General features: G+C 34.0%; 1 protein-coding gene across 1 annotated transcript; it reads right to left on the reverse strand.

Moving 5' to 3' along the window:
* Positions 1 to 3,507: 3,507 nt before the first annotated feature.
* Positions 3,508 to 5,420, reverse strand: LOC126911324 (beta-1,4-galactosyltransferase 7). The gene is made up of 3 exons (XM_050697983.1): positions 5,160 to 5,420; positions 4,520 to 5,072; positions 3,508 to 4,003 (listed from the first exon to the last, which is right to left on the reverse strand). The coding sequence occupies exons 1-3, from the start codon at positions 5,275 to 5,277 to the stop codon at positions 3,760 to 3,762; spliced, it is 915 nt and encodes a 304-aa protein (XP_050553940.1). The 5' UTR covers positions 5,278 to 5,420; the 3' UTR covers positions 3,508 to 3,759.
* Positions 5,421 to 14,829: the final 9,409 nt, after the last annotated feature.

Below are 14,829 nucleotides of genomic sequence, written 5' to 3' on the forward strand. Positions count from 1 at the left end.
GGGGTTAGGAATTTAAGGGTTGTTGGGGAATCGAGTTTTGGGAAGATCGGGAATGGGTATCATTCCGGTCGAGCCGGCCCATTCGTGTCGAAGCATGGCCTCCCACATTTAAATGGTTATAATGTATTAATAGGCCGTAAAACGCTACGTTCAAAAGGAGCCAAGAAGTTATGTTGATTAAAATTAAAATACACAAATTATAAAAATAAAGGATTTTAATAATACAAAAACGATGACACATGTAGAATAGATGGATTACAATAAGTCAATACAACATTATTAATTTGGTTAACCTAAAATCACGGTTTACTCACGTAAATTAATGGAGAAAAATTGTATTAGTTTCGAGTCTCAGAGGGCTCTTCATCATGAGCAGCGCTTTTCTCCATTAATGTACGTGAGTAAACCGTGATTTTTAGTTAATCTAGTATGTCTCACGATAGTTATTATTAAAAAATATTAATTTGATCACTGATATTATGATAAGGTAATGTATAAGATACAATAATATTGATAACTTATTTTCTATTAAATATACACGGACGAACTAGTTTTAATACAAGTAAATTTTAACAACCTTTTTGAAATAATGCTGCCTAATAATTGGGAATATATTTGGGAGCAAAGAAACGGAGCCACTAGCGATTTTTCTTTTTCATTTCTTGATAAATATTTTCTGATACAAGTATTTTATTAATTGGTAACGTATGTCGTATGAAAGGCAATTTAAAATGAGACCTTACCTTTAAAATGAGAGTATTTTAGTAGTATATGATTGGGCATTCTGGACCACTTTTCGCTCGGCGAACGCCTTCGCTCAAGTGGTCCAGAATGCCCAATCGTGAATGGTCGACTCGTTAATGTTAGTAATGCAAAATAGATAGTGGTAGTGGTACGGTTTATAAATATTAATCTAAAATAATATTTGTTACATTATTACTTAAACTGTTCCACGCAATAAACATGAAATTTGTAAAGCAACCACAATCGTTGAATGTCAACATAATATGTGATGAGTTTTGTAAAACTGATTTCCGTCACAGCGAATTATTACCTAATTCAGTACGTTGTATAATTTGCGGACCGTCAAATTGTGGAAAAACAAATTTACTCATTAGTCTTCTTTTACATGAAAATGGTTTAAGATTTCGAAATGTTTATATTTATTCAAAAACCCTGTACCAACCCAAGTACATATTTTTAGAAAAAGTGTTGCAACGAGTATCAGGTATTACGTTTCAGAAATATCAGGAAAATGAAGAAATTCTAAGAGTTCAGGACGCAAAACCCGACTCTGTGATTATATTTGATGATGTTGCTTGTGAAAATCAAAACAATATGCGTGATTATTTTGCAATGGGAAGACACAAGTATATCGATTGTTTTTATTTAAATCAAACTTATAGTAAAATTCCTAAACAACTAATAAGAGATAACGCGAACTTAATCATACTTTTTAAACAAGATGAAATTAATTTGAAGCACATATACGAAGAACATGTCAACACTGATATGTCATGGGTTCAATTTCGTGAAATGTGTTCAAAAATATGGAACGATCCCTTCAGTTTTGTCGTGATTAATAAAGATTGTTCTAAAAATAAAGGTTGTTATAGAAATAAGTTTGACACTTTCGTAGTTTTTGATTAAATCAATGTTATTTAAATCCGATACCCTACCTTTCTTAATTATTCTACTTAGAACACTTAATCAAGCACTATCTATTTCATCAATATGGAAAAATCTTTGAAAAGACAAATCGTTGAAGCGACAGAAGCCGTGAAGAAAAAAGTGCGAAAAATGAAGGATATTGAAATAAATAACAAAGAAGCGCTGGAATCCGTCTTCAAGCCTGTAACAGAACCATTAAACTTAATTGTAAAACTAATAATTCCTTTTAAAGTTAAGAGAGTGGATTAAATTGAAGAAAATAGCTCCGTTTCTTTGCTCTCAAGTGGATAATGAAATAAACTATTACTTTTGGAAGAATTAAGTGTTATACATACATAGAGGTCGAGTCCTGTTTATCGCACTCAATTTTCAAGAGCTCCGTTCGGGCTCGAAACTAGTCGAGCATCCGGTGATGCATGTCATTGTACGTATTACCCGTAATGCATATAGTTATTGTTATTGTGCAAATATGCTACATGCTATGTAGGGGCTATTCAAGTCCATTAAAAACATGATGTCCTTTAACAAAATGCAGTGTAATGGCGATATAAGTTAAATTTACTAGACTAGGTATAGAGTATAATAAGTTTATAATAACAAGTAAATACAGTCTTATATCGATATTATTTGAATATAGGGTGACTGGTAATTCATCATTATCATCATCATATCAGCTATAAGTCCACTGCTGAACATAGGCCTCCCCCAACTGGTAATTAGTCAATAAATTATTTAAATACAGTAGAAACTCTTTATTCGCGGGACATGCGTTCCGTAAATATGCCGCGAATACAGAAACCGTGAATATGGAATGCTAATTTGTATGGGGTTATAGGGGATACGTTCCTAGATGATGAAATCAAGAAGCAAATAGTAGATAAAAAAAAATGTTTAATTGAACTTTCTGATCATACAGATTGCCTGATGATAATATTATTATCATGAATATGGGAATTTTCGCAATTTTTCAATCCGCGAATAGTGAAAACGCGAATGAAGGAAGCGCGAATAAGGAGCTTCTATTGTACGTGAATTTATTTCTATCACAATAACAAAGTATGTAAAGTTAAGTAGGTAAAGTTCCAAAGTACGAGTACCTAGTTACTAGTCTTCCGTCACCCTATATAAAATAAGACATGACACATAAAACATGACAATATTATGCCTTTTAGTTGTAGGCAGAGATAAACATCTTCAGTTATTTTGTAAGTCTACATTGGGTTTCAAACCTAAAATTCTTTATTACATTTTTTACCTTATTCCAAATAAATCAAGGTTCAAAATCTATTGCAGAACTAGGTTGGAGTAGCTTGATGTGTTTGACGTTACTTCTAGAGTCATTTGAATTAAATATAATAAATTTTTGATATAAAAAGTTTAAATTAATTAAAGAAACATTGAATACTTTTGCACAACCAAGAATATTACTATTGCAATAAAAAAGTCTACAATACAATCCTACTGAAGTGTAGGAAAGACCTAAGTACAATATAATTTGATATTGCTATCCATATTAAATGCACACCTTAAAATAGAACTAGAGAACGGGATCTGAACCTATGTTCCTCCTCAGCAGTCGTTCTACTGACCACAAAGCCAAAGAGAGGCACTCCTATTATCAATTCTCAATAACGAGTATTCTTTATCTATGTTAGAAAAAAAGTGTTAAGGTAAGCATCCACAGGCCCGCATCGTACGTCTTGTATAGGAACTCACAAAAAACAACGTAATCAAGAATTGTATTGTGACCTAATTGAAAAAGAGTACCTATGGAGTTTCTTGCTTGTTCCATAGCAATTTACATTTTAGAACGAGTAAATAGCTTCACTAGAGGACTGACCGACAGACAGACGTTATTAATATTATTATATTTGCTTTGATGTTCAAAAGTGCCTTCCTGGTCTATTTGAAATAAAAATAATTGACCTTGACTTTGACTACAACTGCGTCCACTGATCCGCATCGTACGGACCGCATCATCAGCAATGTCTACATGCGATGCGTACTGATGACGTCATACGGAATGCGTACGATACGGGCCTATAGATGCTTACCTTTAACATTCATTCCTCAGTTCCATTTTTAAATTCAAGTTTTCTTAGCTGCCTTAACAGGTTCCGGACACTGACACCAAGGAGTTCTGTTTTTATCACAAATGAGTTCCACATTTAAAACTGTGACGTTTAACCCGTCGACCGCCACGGTGTGTGTATTGTGTAGCTTGTATGACACGTCATGGACGCCGGTCTCACGGTCGCGGCGACGGGTTACCTCGCGCTGGTTGTAGCATTTCCGCATATCACGTTTTCTATACGTTTTGTCGTGGACATGTCTGAAAATATAAAAAGGGAATTTGTTAAATGTGTATTTAGTAATTAATATAGGGCCTTAGATAAATGATAATAAATATAATACATAGATAAAGGATAATAAATATAATACATAGATAAAGGATAATAAATAATGCGTTTTATCTTTGATAAAGATTGAATAAAAACTGAATCATGGTTATATTTTGATATGCTATAGTATTTATACAGTGACTCATTGAATGTGTGGAATATAATCGAAAATGCAAAATAAATTTTATTTTAAAACATTGACAATTTACATAATCACAATCTTAACGGGTTATTGGGGCTTTGGTGTGAAGCCAGAGTAGGAACCGGATGGTTTTTAGTCAGTAAAAGGCTCTTTCACCTTACCGAAGGCGGGAGAGTGATTTTTAGATAATTTAGTATGTCTTTCAATAGTTATTATAAAATTATCATTTTATGAATTTAAAAACTTGACTATTCATACAAAATCTGATAAATAACAATACAAAATTATTATAAGAAGAACTTACCTAAAAGTATTATCTATCCCAGTACTAATATTGCTTGGTCTCATCACAGTCAGTTTTGCATCTTTTAATCTCACGTAAAACTCATCATCTTCCAATCCCCACCCCCAGTAGTTATTAGACATCCCATTCACCAACTCATACTGTTCTCTAGTCACTAATAAAATGCCTCCTATAAAGGTATCATAGTGATATTTAGGATGTGTCTTCGGAGAAGATATGTGCATCGGCCCGGCCGCAGGATAGTCATACTTTAAATTATCATTCAAAGGCAACAAGTCCACATCATGCATAGCTATGTAGTCATAGTCCTTCTTAGAATAAATAAACCCGACATTTATTAAAGAAGCCCTGTTAAAACGATTGTTGTCTTTCTGTTGCACTATAAATATGTGAAATGGTATTTTTTGGCGGTTTAAAAAGCTGTACATGTGTGGCACGAATTCTAGAAGTTCTTCAAAGCGATCCCGGAAAGGCACGAGCACTGCGAGACGTTTTTTCGGCGTTTCTTGAGATGTTATTCGTTGTCGTACTGGGTTAGGTAGGGCCTCTTTTTCTGTGGAAATTTAAGTATTTTGGAATTAGTTATTGATTAATAATGACTCTTTATATAATATAGAATATATTTATGAGTAAACGTTACCGTATCGAATGGGTAAAGCAGCTAAATAACAACCCATTACAAAAGTCAACATCAAACAGATACCAAGACATTTTGAGCCGGACAATCTGTATCCCATAAAGTTAATTCGTCGATTCATTTATGCTTCCTGTCTAATATTTACAGGTATATTATAAAAGCACATTATTTTCACGTGGACATTATAATTTAATTAATAAATTGCTCGTTTTTTCAACTCCACTGTTTTTGTTACTGAAGTAATGACATTGACATTTGACAATGGTACTCACGTCATGTCACTGTCAATAGCGTCATATTGACAATGACGTAATGGTTACGTTCAGAAAAGAGATGGGAGCCATATGCTTCGTATAGAAACTTGCATGAAGGTTTTTCCTTTTTTTAACTTTAATGTTTATTTCAATAAAATACTATTTACATTTTTGATAGATAATTTTGCTTACTTTTTATAGGAAGTCATAGCGTAGATAAGATAGCTGATTCCTGTACGTGTTTCATGATTAGTTTTACTTGTTAGAAGCTTGTTAGTTAGATAGAATAATCACGGTATAACTGATTTGCAGATATTTTGCGATAAATAACATTGATAATAAATGATTTAGTTACCCACGTCACGTTTAAATCAAATGAGACTCTATTTCGATCCTATTATGTACTAAAATTGGTCTTAGATACCGTATTAACAGCCCGACGGTAGCTTGCTCAAAATTTGCGCACACGACTTAATTTTAAATTCTCTGTACAAAGAAAAGTTCTATATTTTTTCTAAATTCTAATTTCAAAAATCTCTTGTTCTCTTATGATATTCAGTTAAAACATCCGCCAGATGTAGGAACCTACACTCACGGTATTTTACTTACTTGTTTGACTTACAGACCTACAATAATAAAAAACAGTTCCAATGTAATTAAAGCGACCTGGAGTATTATTAATGGTGAAGCAGGAAGATCTAAAAGGAGAAGTAGTGAATATAATCTGGTAATTGATAATAATGTAATTAAATCAGATGCTGAAGTTGCAGCCGCATTTGAAAACTTCTTTTCGGACATTCCTGTTTCCACTACCAGGTCCTTGAATTCATCACCCACTGTCGCAGAATCTTTACTAAAAGATAATGTTGTAGCTTGCCATTCAAGTTTCAATTTTGAACACATAGATTATACAGATATAATTAAAACGTTCCATACTTTGAATAAGAAAAAGACTGCTGACCTGTGGGGTAATTCTGTGTACATTGCTAGCTCTGTAATAACTATTGTGGCACCTGAATTAGCTTTAATTTTTAATAACTGTATTGATCGTGGTGTGTTTCCTGATCTCATGAAGAATAGTAAAATAACTCCGTTATTTAAATCGGGTAGTACTTCTGACCCCACTAACTTTAGACCTATTTCAGTACTACCTACATTCAGTAAAATTTTTGAAAAAATTATTCTAAATCAGATGCAAAGATTTTTTAATAGAAATAAATTATTGCATGGTAACCAGTTTGGATTTACAAGGGGTCGTTCAACAACTGATGCCGGTGTTGAACTTCTTAATCAAGTATATGACGCGTGGGAGGACTCAGGGGACGCATTGGGTGTTTTTTGTGACTTATCCAAGGCGTTCGATTGTGTCCTTCATGAAACACTGATCAGGAAGCTATCCCATTATGGAGTGCGGGGCAACTCTCTGGACCTACTTATCTCTTACTTGAGTAATAGAATTCAGAGAGTTGAGATTAACGGGAAAATTTCTGCCGGGTCTGTTGTTAGGATGGGTGTTCCGCAGGGGTCAATTCTCGGTCCGTTTTTATTTCTTATTTATATTAATGACTTACCTTACCTTGTAAAGGATAGCCATGGGATAGTACTGTTTGCTGATGATACCTCTTTATTATTTAAACTCAAACGTGGACAATTAGTCAGTGATCATGTAAATAGTGCTCTCTCAAAAATAGTACGCTGGTTTAGTGCCAATAACTTGCTACTTAATGAAACAAAAACTAAATGCATTAAATTCACAACACCAAATGTTAGGCATGTCAAAACCAGCGTGCTAATCAAGGGCGGGGAGTTGGACCCTGTAGATTCAGCTATCTTTTTAGGTATAACCCTAGACGCTAAGCTACAGTGGGCCCCACATATAGATAAGTTGTCGAAAAGGCTCAGCTCAGCAGCATATGCCGTTAAAAAAATTAGAAATTTAACTGATGTAAATACAGCGCGTCTAGTATACTTTAGTTATTTCCATAGTATCATGTCATATGGTATTCTCCTGTCGGGGAATGCTGCTGACATTCAGTCTGTCTTTGTGCTGCAGAAGCGAGCCATTCGATCAATTTATAATCTTAGTCCGAGGCATTCTCTCAGGGAACTATTTAAAGAAATTAATATAATGACTGTTGCCTCTCAATATATCTATGAAAATATAGTGTATGCTCATAAAAACATAAAGTTATTTAAAAAGTACAGTGATATACACAATATCAACACTAGAAATAAAAATAAATATGTTGTTCCTACTACTAGACTTAAGAAAATAAGCGGTTCGTTTAGATGTCAATGTATACGCTTTTACAATAAAGTTCCCAGCCATATTCAAAGTTTAAACCTAGGTAAATTTAAAAATGTTATTAAAGAAAAACTTTGTAGTAAAGCTTTTTATAAAATAAAAGACTACTTGGAGGATAGTCAGGCTTGGGAATGAACTGCTATAATGTCCACACAGGTCTTGCTGACATGTTTGTAACATATAGTTACATTTTTTATACAATTTGACATAAACTTAATTTGACATTGTTTTATATTTTTTTTCCTTTTATATTTTTATATTTCCTTTTAAAATTGTTAGTTTGAGGACCGTGTGAGACTTTTGCTAGTCATTTTATTTTTAGTAAATTATATTCTGACAGTTTGAGCATTTGTGTGGCCTACCCAAATGTTCTTTTGGTTGGTGTTGTTCGTCGGATCATTCAGCAACAGCCGTCAGCTGAGCTGATTGTAAACTGACACATGCGTGCTGCCATCTGAACAGGTCCGCTCAAACTGCTGTGGTTCTTTCCTCAAAAGACCACTACAGAATCAACTTGCACGGTTCTCCGACATCTTTAATTGATTTTGTCTGGACTTTAAAAGAGACTATGACCTCTGAGTTTGTTTCGGCATTTCTTCTCAGAGTAGTCGGATAGGAAATGCCGGCCTCATCTAGTTATTTAAGAGATTGACGTGTAAAAGTGTTATTTTATATCCTATTTGCAAAATAAATATCATTTATCATTTATCATTTATCATTTACAAGACCGCCACGGGCAATGAATTTTTATATTGTCCTCGCGTTTCCTTACTACACACGATAATTTGTATGTACCTGCATTTAATTAAGATATAGGTAGGAAGGTACGTAAACATTATATACTTATTAGATATTTATTTTTAATCAGGGGCGTAAGGGAGGGGTGAGAGGGAGTGTTCCTCTTTAGTCTAGTGAATGTGTATTGCAACAGCGGCTGCTAAGTAAGAGGGTAGTCTAATCTTGGATCTGACACAGTCCTATTGAGATATTTTTAATTTTGGTCAGTGATATGGTAGCTGGAATTGTGCCACGCCCCACTTATATCTATACTGTAGGTAGGATTTTACAGAATAGGGGGCAAACGAGCTGACTAATACTTACAGCAATAGACTTACAATATGATTGGTATTAATAGTACCTATGACGCCAAAAAACTGCGACTCCATGATGTCTGATGATAAAGCAAGACAATGCCATTTTGTCCATACCGGTCAACTACCAATAGCTGTTAGTTCAGAGAATCATATCATTAGTTTTGACTAACATACCTCCTACCTATACACATTGTAACGTAGTAAGTAGGCATCTACTAGCAATTTAGGTTTCTATTAGGAGGCTCTAAAACCAAATGAGTTTAGAAACAATAGTCAAAAGAACATCCTTGTACTCAAAAAAATATTACAATAAGTACCCAGTAATAACAATTAGCTCAATATTATTAACGCCCGCCATTTTAAAATGGAAACAATGGTTAATCACGGCCATATTGTGTCCACCTTCCACAATTAATTTAGTGGGCGCGCAAATAGCGTGCGTAGAGGTCGTTCCGAGACGATTAATTAGCAATTCAAACAAATTTAGCTTAATAACAACGTCTAAACTTGGTTTCGATCGCATTTACGTGTAATTAAATGCTTTCCTAACCATAATTTTATGTTTTAGGTCAGTGAGGGTTTAAAGATGGCGGATATTTTCCCGCGCTATTGTTTATAGTGTGGGGATAGTTGGTGTTGATAATTTTATCGATGTTTTACTAATGAGGCTGTAAAAAATATTTTTAATTAGCCAAAGCTCCACTACAATACGAGTTAGGTATATTTAGATAATGCTAATAATTTGCCAAGAGTAGGTACAAAGATTAACTATAATAGGTACGTGTACATAAGAACTCGTGTAAGTACATAACTCTTTTAGTATTCATGATGATAAATATCTTTATCATCATTGCTTACACTAATATTTTAACATTTTTATTTCTATTTCTTTTTTACTCATTCTTTTTTCATTCATTTTTTTTCTTTTTCACAAAGGAAGGAAGATCAATTGTTGAACATGAACAAACCTAATTAATACTAAAAATAATAACTTAAAGATACTTAATTAAACTCATAAATAAAAGATAAATGAATTAACATCGCACTGAACAGGATTCATGACTAAACCTCATTAATTTTCATTTCGGTAAGTAATAAAATTGTTGAAGCTTATCTCATTACAAAAGATAGGTAAATAATTAGACAGAATTATCGTTTCCACAAAGCTGTGATAGGAATCCAGTATCTTTTGTAGACTTTTTTTTTAATTACAAATACATACCGACAGAGACCGACCGCCATTTTACGTCGTGTGTACGAATTAACAACAATTAAATACGAGCCTCGCTCACGGCACGAAATGTCAACAATAAATATCAATTTAACGCACACTAACAACACAAAGCAACACAATTAATTACCTAAAGTTTTTATAACCACCTAATTACATGGTTCGCTCGAACGGCCACGCTCGGGTTGCCAACCACAAAAACTTAAGCTCCCCGAAATTAACTAATAAAAAGGAAATTTGTATTTTTGTTCATAAAAATGTTGAAATATTACTTAGTTGTACTTTTATATAACGTTTTCCACGAAGTAATTAGTGTCAATTACACAAAGTTTATTATTTATTTACGTTTTCCGCATCGTTTATCTATCTATAATATCTTTTATTTCATGGTTTTTGTGGATTATCTTATGAAAACGAACAATTCTTTATTAAAACCGGACCTTGTATTGGTGTTTAATGAATACTAGCATTCGAAACACCTTCTATTTATTGCTACAAAATTTATAACGAGCCAAACACACCATAAATAATAACTGTCACTTTATTTAAATATTCCCAACATTGCAGTAAAACTTCCCTCGGCTGAATGAGCCTTGCCCATTGCCGGCGGGCGGCGATTATATAAAAAAACAAATATGCTCCGTTTCACCCAGCAATACATCAATGTCCCTAGTTAAAAGATAAGTTTACTAAATACCTACTTTCAACGAGTGAGTTACGTCTTAGTTAAAAGTAATTAAGAATAAGTAGTAAGAACTGGTACCGTGGCGTTTCTATGTTTATATTTCAAATAATAATTGACTGTTTCGAGCTGGCTGGAGTAATTAACGGACAGAGAACAGGGGATTTTGAATGTGTTATTTATATTCAGCCTAGAGGTACGGCTGAACGGGCGTTTTATAATGAGTGCGTCCGTGGCATTGTTTGGTTATCGTATCCGAACGTGATCAACGCGTCATAAAAATAAAAAATAAAAAAGTCAACACATTTAAAAAGCCCGCGAAGAAATTAAAAGATGGCGACTGTTAATTATTTTTATTGGTAATTTTATAGTGTTGATTAAACAGATCCAATTTGTTCTAAGATAGTTAAAGTTGAGAACGGCTTGCGATTTGAATTCGTTATTAATGATCGGAGGCTTTAAGATTGCAGATCTAGCAATTAATGTGCTTAATAAATTGTCTCATTTTAATGCTATGTTTGTTCTTTATTAATAGAACTTTCGATCGTAACTTGTTAAAAGGTGGCTTTAGAGGCTGGCATTTAGAAATACTTACTATACAGTATATACCTAGGTACCTATTTATTTATTTAAGATTGTTTAAGTCATCTAGCGGTATTTCTTCTCAGAGTAGGCCGTTAGGAAATTAGGATAAGGTTTTTTTATATAATATTTTTTACGTATAAATGTGTCCTTGGAGCCTATTTTCAAAGATAAATTCATTGTTTCAAATTATTCTTGATTAATTTAACCTTGTAGTCTACTAGCTTTTACCAGCAACGGCTTCACCCGCGTTCCCGTAATTAAAAAGTGGCGTATGTGTTATTCTAGACCATATGATAATCTACCTCTGTTTCAAATTTCATCTTGATCCATTCAACCGTTTTTACGTGAAGGAGTACTTAACAAATTAAACATATAGGTATAATTTCGCATTTATAGGTAATATTAAGTAAGATAGTGCAGGATATGTAAGTCTTAACTCATAAGGAAGAAGAAGTCAGGTGCTGATTAAAAAGCGCCAAGAACGGATATTAACTAAAAATACGCGTGCGGGCTGTTTAGTAGAAATACAAGAGGGTGCCAAGATACCTACTAATTACTCCGGATATGCGGACTACCTAGCGGGTTTACCGGGGCTCCGGGTCGAAAATCAGAAGTAGGAACGGGGTGGTTTTTAGTCAGTAAGAGTCTGACACTCCGTCTCATCTAGCACAAGGCGGGAGAAGCCATTGCATTTGTTCCCTCTCAAAAAAATGATACTAATTACACTAGTAACAACATGAGCTTGTAAGACTCTAGCTAAAGTCAAATAAAACAGATAGCACCCTACATGTACCTAAATATATGTACATACATGGAAATAAAAGATACTTAGCTATATACTAAGTTTCACAATATCAAAATCGATACCTTCATGTAGGTAAATAATCATAATAAAACGATTATAACTTCAACACACGTTGACAATAAACAAGCGTGCGTTTACAACATGTTATTTACCTAATAAATAACTTAAGTACCTAATTTGAATGTAAAATAAGTACATAGCAAGGAGGTTTCAAGCATTGGCGCGAAATGTCACTTGGGTGAGTGCCAAATTGCACCATAATTTTATAGAAAGGCCTCGCCAATGGATGGACATTACTGCAGAATTTTTGTTTGTAAGTATGTGTGACGAAGTTTATAAATCTTTATAAAATCATGCATATGTACTTTTGTTTCAAGACTGTATACAGAAACAAAGGGTTACTATAAGGTATCTATTAATTATCATGCTAGCTACAAGATGTCCTAAACAGACTCTAGACAGACTGATGGACAATTCAATTTGAAGTTTTTAAAAATGCCTAATTTAGGATTAATTAAAATAAATGCTTAGAGTCAGTTCGTATTTGACAGAACATGCGTCGCGTATTATCGCCTTATCGGCCACGTAACGCCAGGACAAAAAAGAAAAACACTTGACCGTTCACACCCAACCGATGATAATACGTAAGTACGACCGATGATACGCTCCACGTATTGTACGTCAGATATGAACCAAACCTTAGACTTTGACTTTGGTTAAAAGCAATCTGCAACGAGCGACTCTCTGCGACCTGGGGACCTACTCCGGTTCTCGAATCCGAAGTTTCGTTTAATTTTCGGCCGTAGATTTTATTGATTTACTAATGAAATTACTTAAAATAACGTTTTATTTTTAATTTCAAATCAATATTTATTTATTTATCTTCATTTTATTCGTTAATTTTTGTTCACAATGGGTCGCAATAAATGGAATTGCAGTTTGGGAAGAAACTTCGTTTTTCGTTGAATTAGAGTAGGACTCCAACCTGAATTAGGTCGTTTGTCCACCGGGTAGATGTCCTGTGTCGCGATTATAAGGGATATGTACGGGCATTCGTTCAAGTGACAAAATTAGTTCGTAGAGAGACGTAGCGCTACCGTAGTAAGTTGTCTACGCAATTATCAATTCTTGTAGTTACGGCGTAGCGCGTAGCGTAGCAGACAAATATTAGTAGTCACGTAGTTCAATGTTAAATGGAGCGAGTCTACATCCAAATTATCATAGAAACTAAAGATCTTCAATAAACAATTCCATAACCTATCGTCGGAAAGGGTATGCGGAATTTTTTTAAACGTTGACATACAATAAGATTTTCTCCTGTATCGTGGATGTGTTTACAAACATATGATTTTACACTGCCCATGCCACACTGACCCAAAACAACAATTTGTGGATCACAAAAGTAGGTATTGCTCTGTGGAATCAAACCCGCTACACGTTGCTCGGTTACCCAGTTGCCCAGCGATCGCACCATCCGTGCAGTCGATTGTTGCTTTTCGACTAAGAAACTGCAGTTACCAACGACTGACTGAACATTATATTTTCTTATAGTGCGCATGCGTTTCCCGTCGGCTACCGAATACACGAATAATAATTATAAAGTTACCTATGATATACCATTATATTTTACAAATGGTACTTGACAACATTAAACAAGTTCACGAATTAAAAACTTTACCTTAAGTAGTCACAATATCACCCAAAAATTCCTCCTTTTCGTATATAGGTAGGTAATACATCAGATATTATAGAATCCTCCAAGGAAACCTATAATAAGGTCCCTAAGAAACTGCGTGTGGGTACATAAACGGGAGCTTAATACGTATGTATTAATCGAATAAGCACGTATTTCATTCAATTATCCATACTAGAAGCAGGTGTGGACATAACCGAGTTCATTAAAATAAGTAGCGGGCATTAAAGCCTCGCGTGTATCCAAACTCTTTGCATGACAGATGTCAAACTCAAAATGGCGTCTTGAAATTGGCGGGCAATCGATTTTTTTTTATAGTATTATTCGTTTGTAATTATCGAATTAGAAAGACATTAACGATTATTCGATGAAGTATGGTAATAATTTTCCATTATTGTATGTTGAAATGTGGTAAAAATGGTAATAAGGAGTTGATATCTACGGCTGTTTTATTTATGTGGTATTTTCATTTTGTGTCTTGTAGTCAATGTATGGAATATAAAGTAGGCATCGTATTAATAAGGCGTTCACTTTATACTTTATGCCGACATAGATTGTTATCTTGATACCTAATTTTGCGCAATTAGTTAGACTTCTTGGATTGTTTTGACTTAGAAAATTTATTTTACAACTAGATAATAATTAGGTAGATAATTATAACGGCTCTAGATTTTACGGGCTAATTATTATATTTATAATACATACATGTAAAAGTATGTTTGTTTGTAATTTTTTCACATTAAAGCGGCTGAACGGATGGGTATGAAATTTCGAACAATGGTAGGTTTTGGTTTGGAATAACACATAGGTTACTTTTTAACCCACAGGTACACGGACGAAGCGGCATAGGCTAGTATAGAAATAAAACAATTAATTTATTTACTTAAGCACACGTATTATTATTTTTTAAAGCTTTTCAAAAGGAGTGGGATAGTTTTTATCTACCTAACGTCACGCCTTTTATCCCCGAAGGGGTAAGCAGAGATGCACATTACGGCACGTAATGCCGCTATACAATATGCAC

This window comes from Spodoptera frugiperda, chromosome 13, assembly GCF_023101765.2.
Source record: "Spodoptera frugiperda isolate SF20-4 chromosome 13, AGI-APGP_CSIRO_Sfru_2.0, whole genome shotgun sequence".
NCBI classification, from domain to species: Eukaryota; Metazoa; Arthropoda; class Insecta; order Lepidoptera; family Noctuidae; genus Spodoptera; species Spodoptera frugiperda.

What these genes read in the sequence shown, in the direction of transcription:
- LOC126911324 (XM_050697983.1), bottom strand. Translation starts at nt 5,277, where the DNA reads ATGAATCGACGAATTAACTTTATGGGATACAGATTGTCCGGCTCAAAA. An exon ending in TGCTTTACCCATTCGATACG is followed by an intron (nt 5,073 to 5,159) that starts GTAACGTTTACT and finishes AAATTTCCACAG; the next exon opens with AAAAAGAGGCCCTACCTAAC. An exon ending in GGGATAGATAATACTTTTAG is followed by an intron (nt 4,004 to 4,519) that starts GTAAGTTCTTCT and finishes TTATATTTTCAG; the next exon opens with ACATGTCCACGACAAAACGT.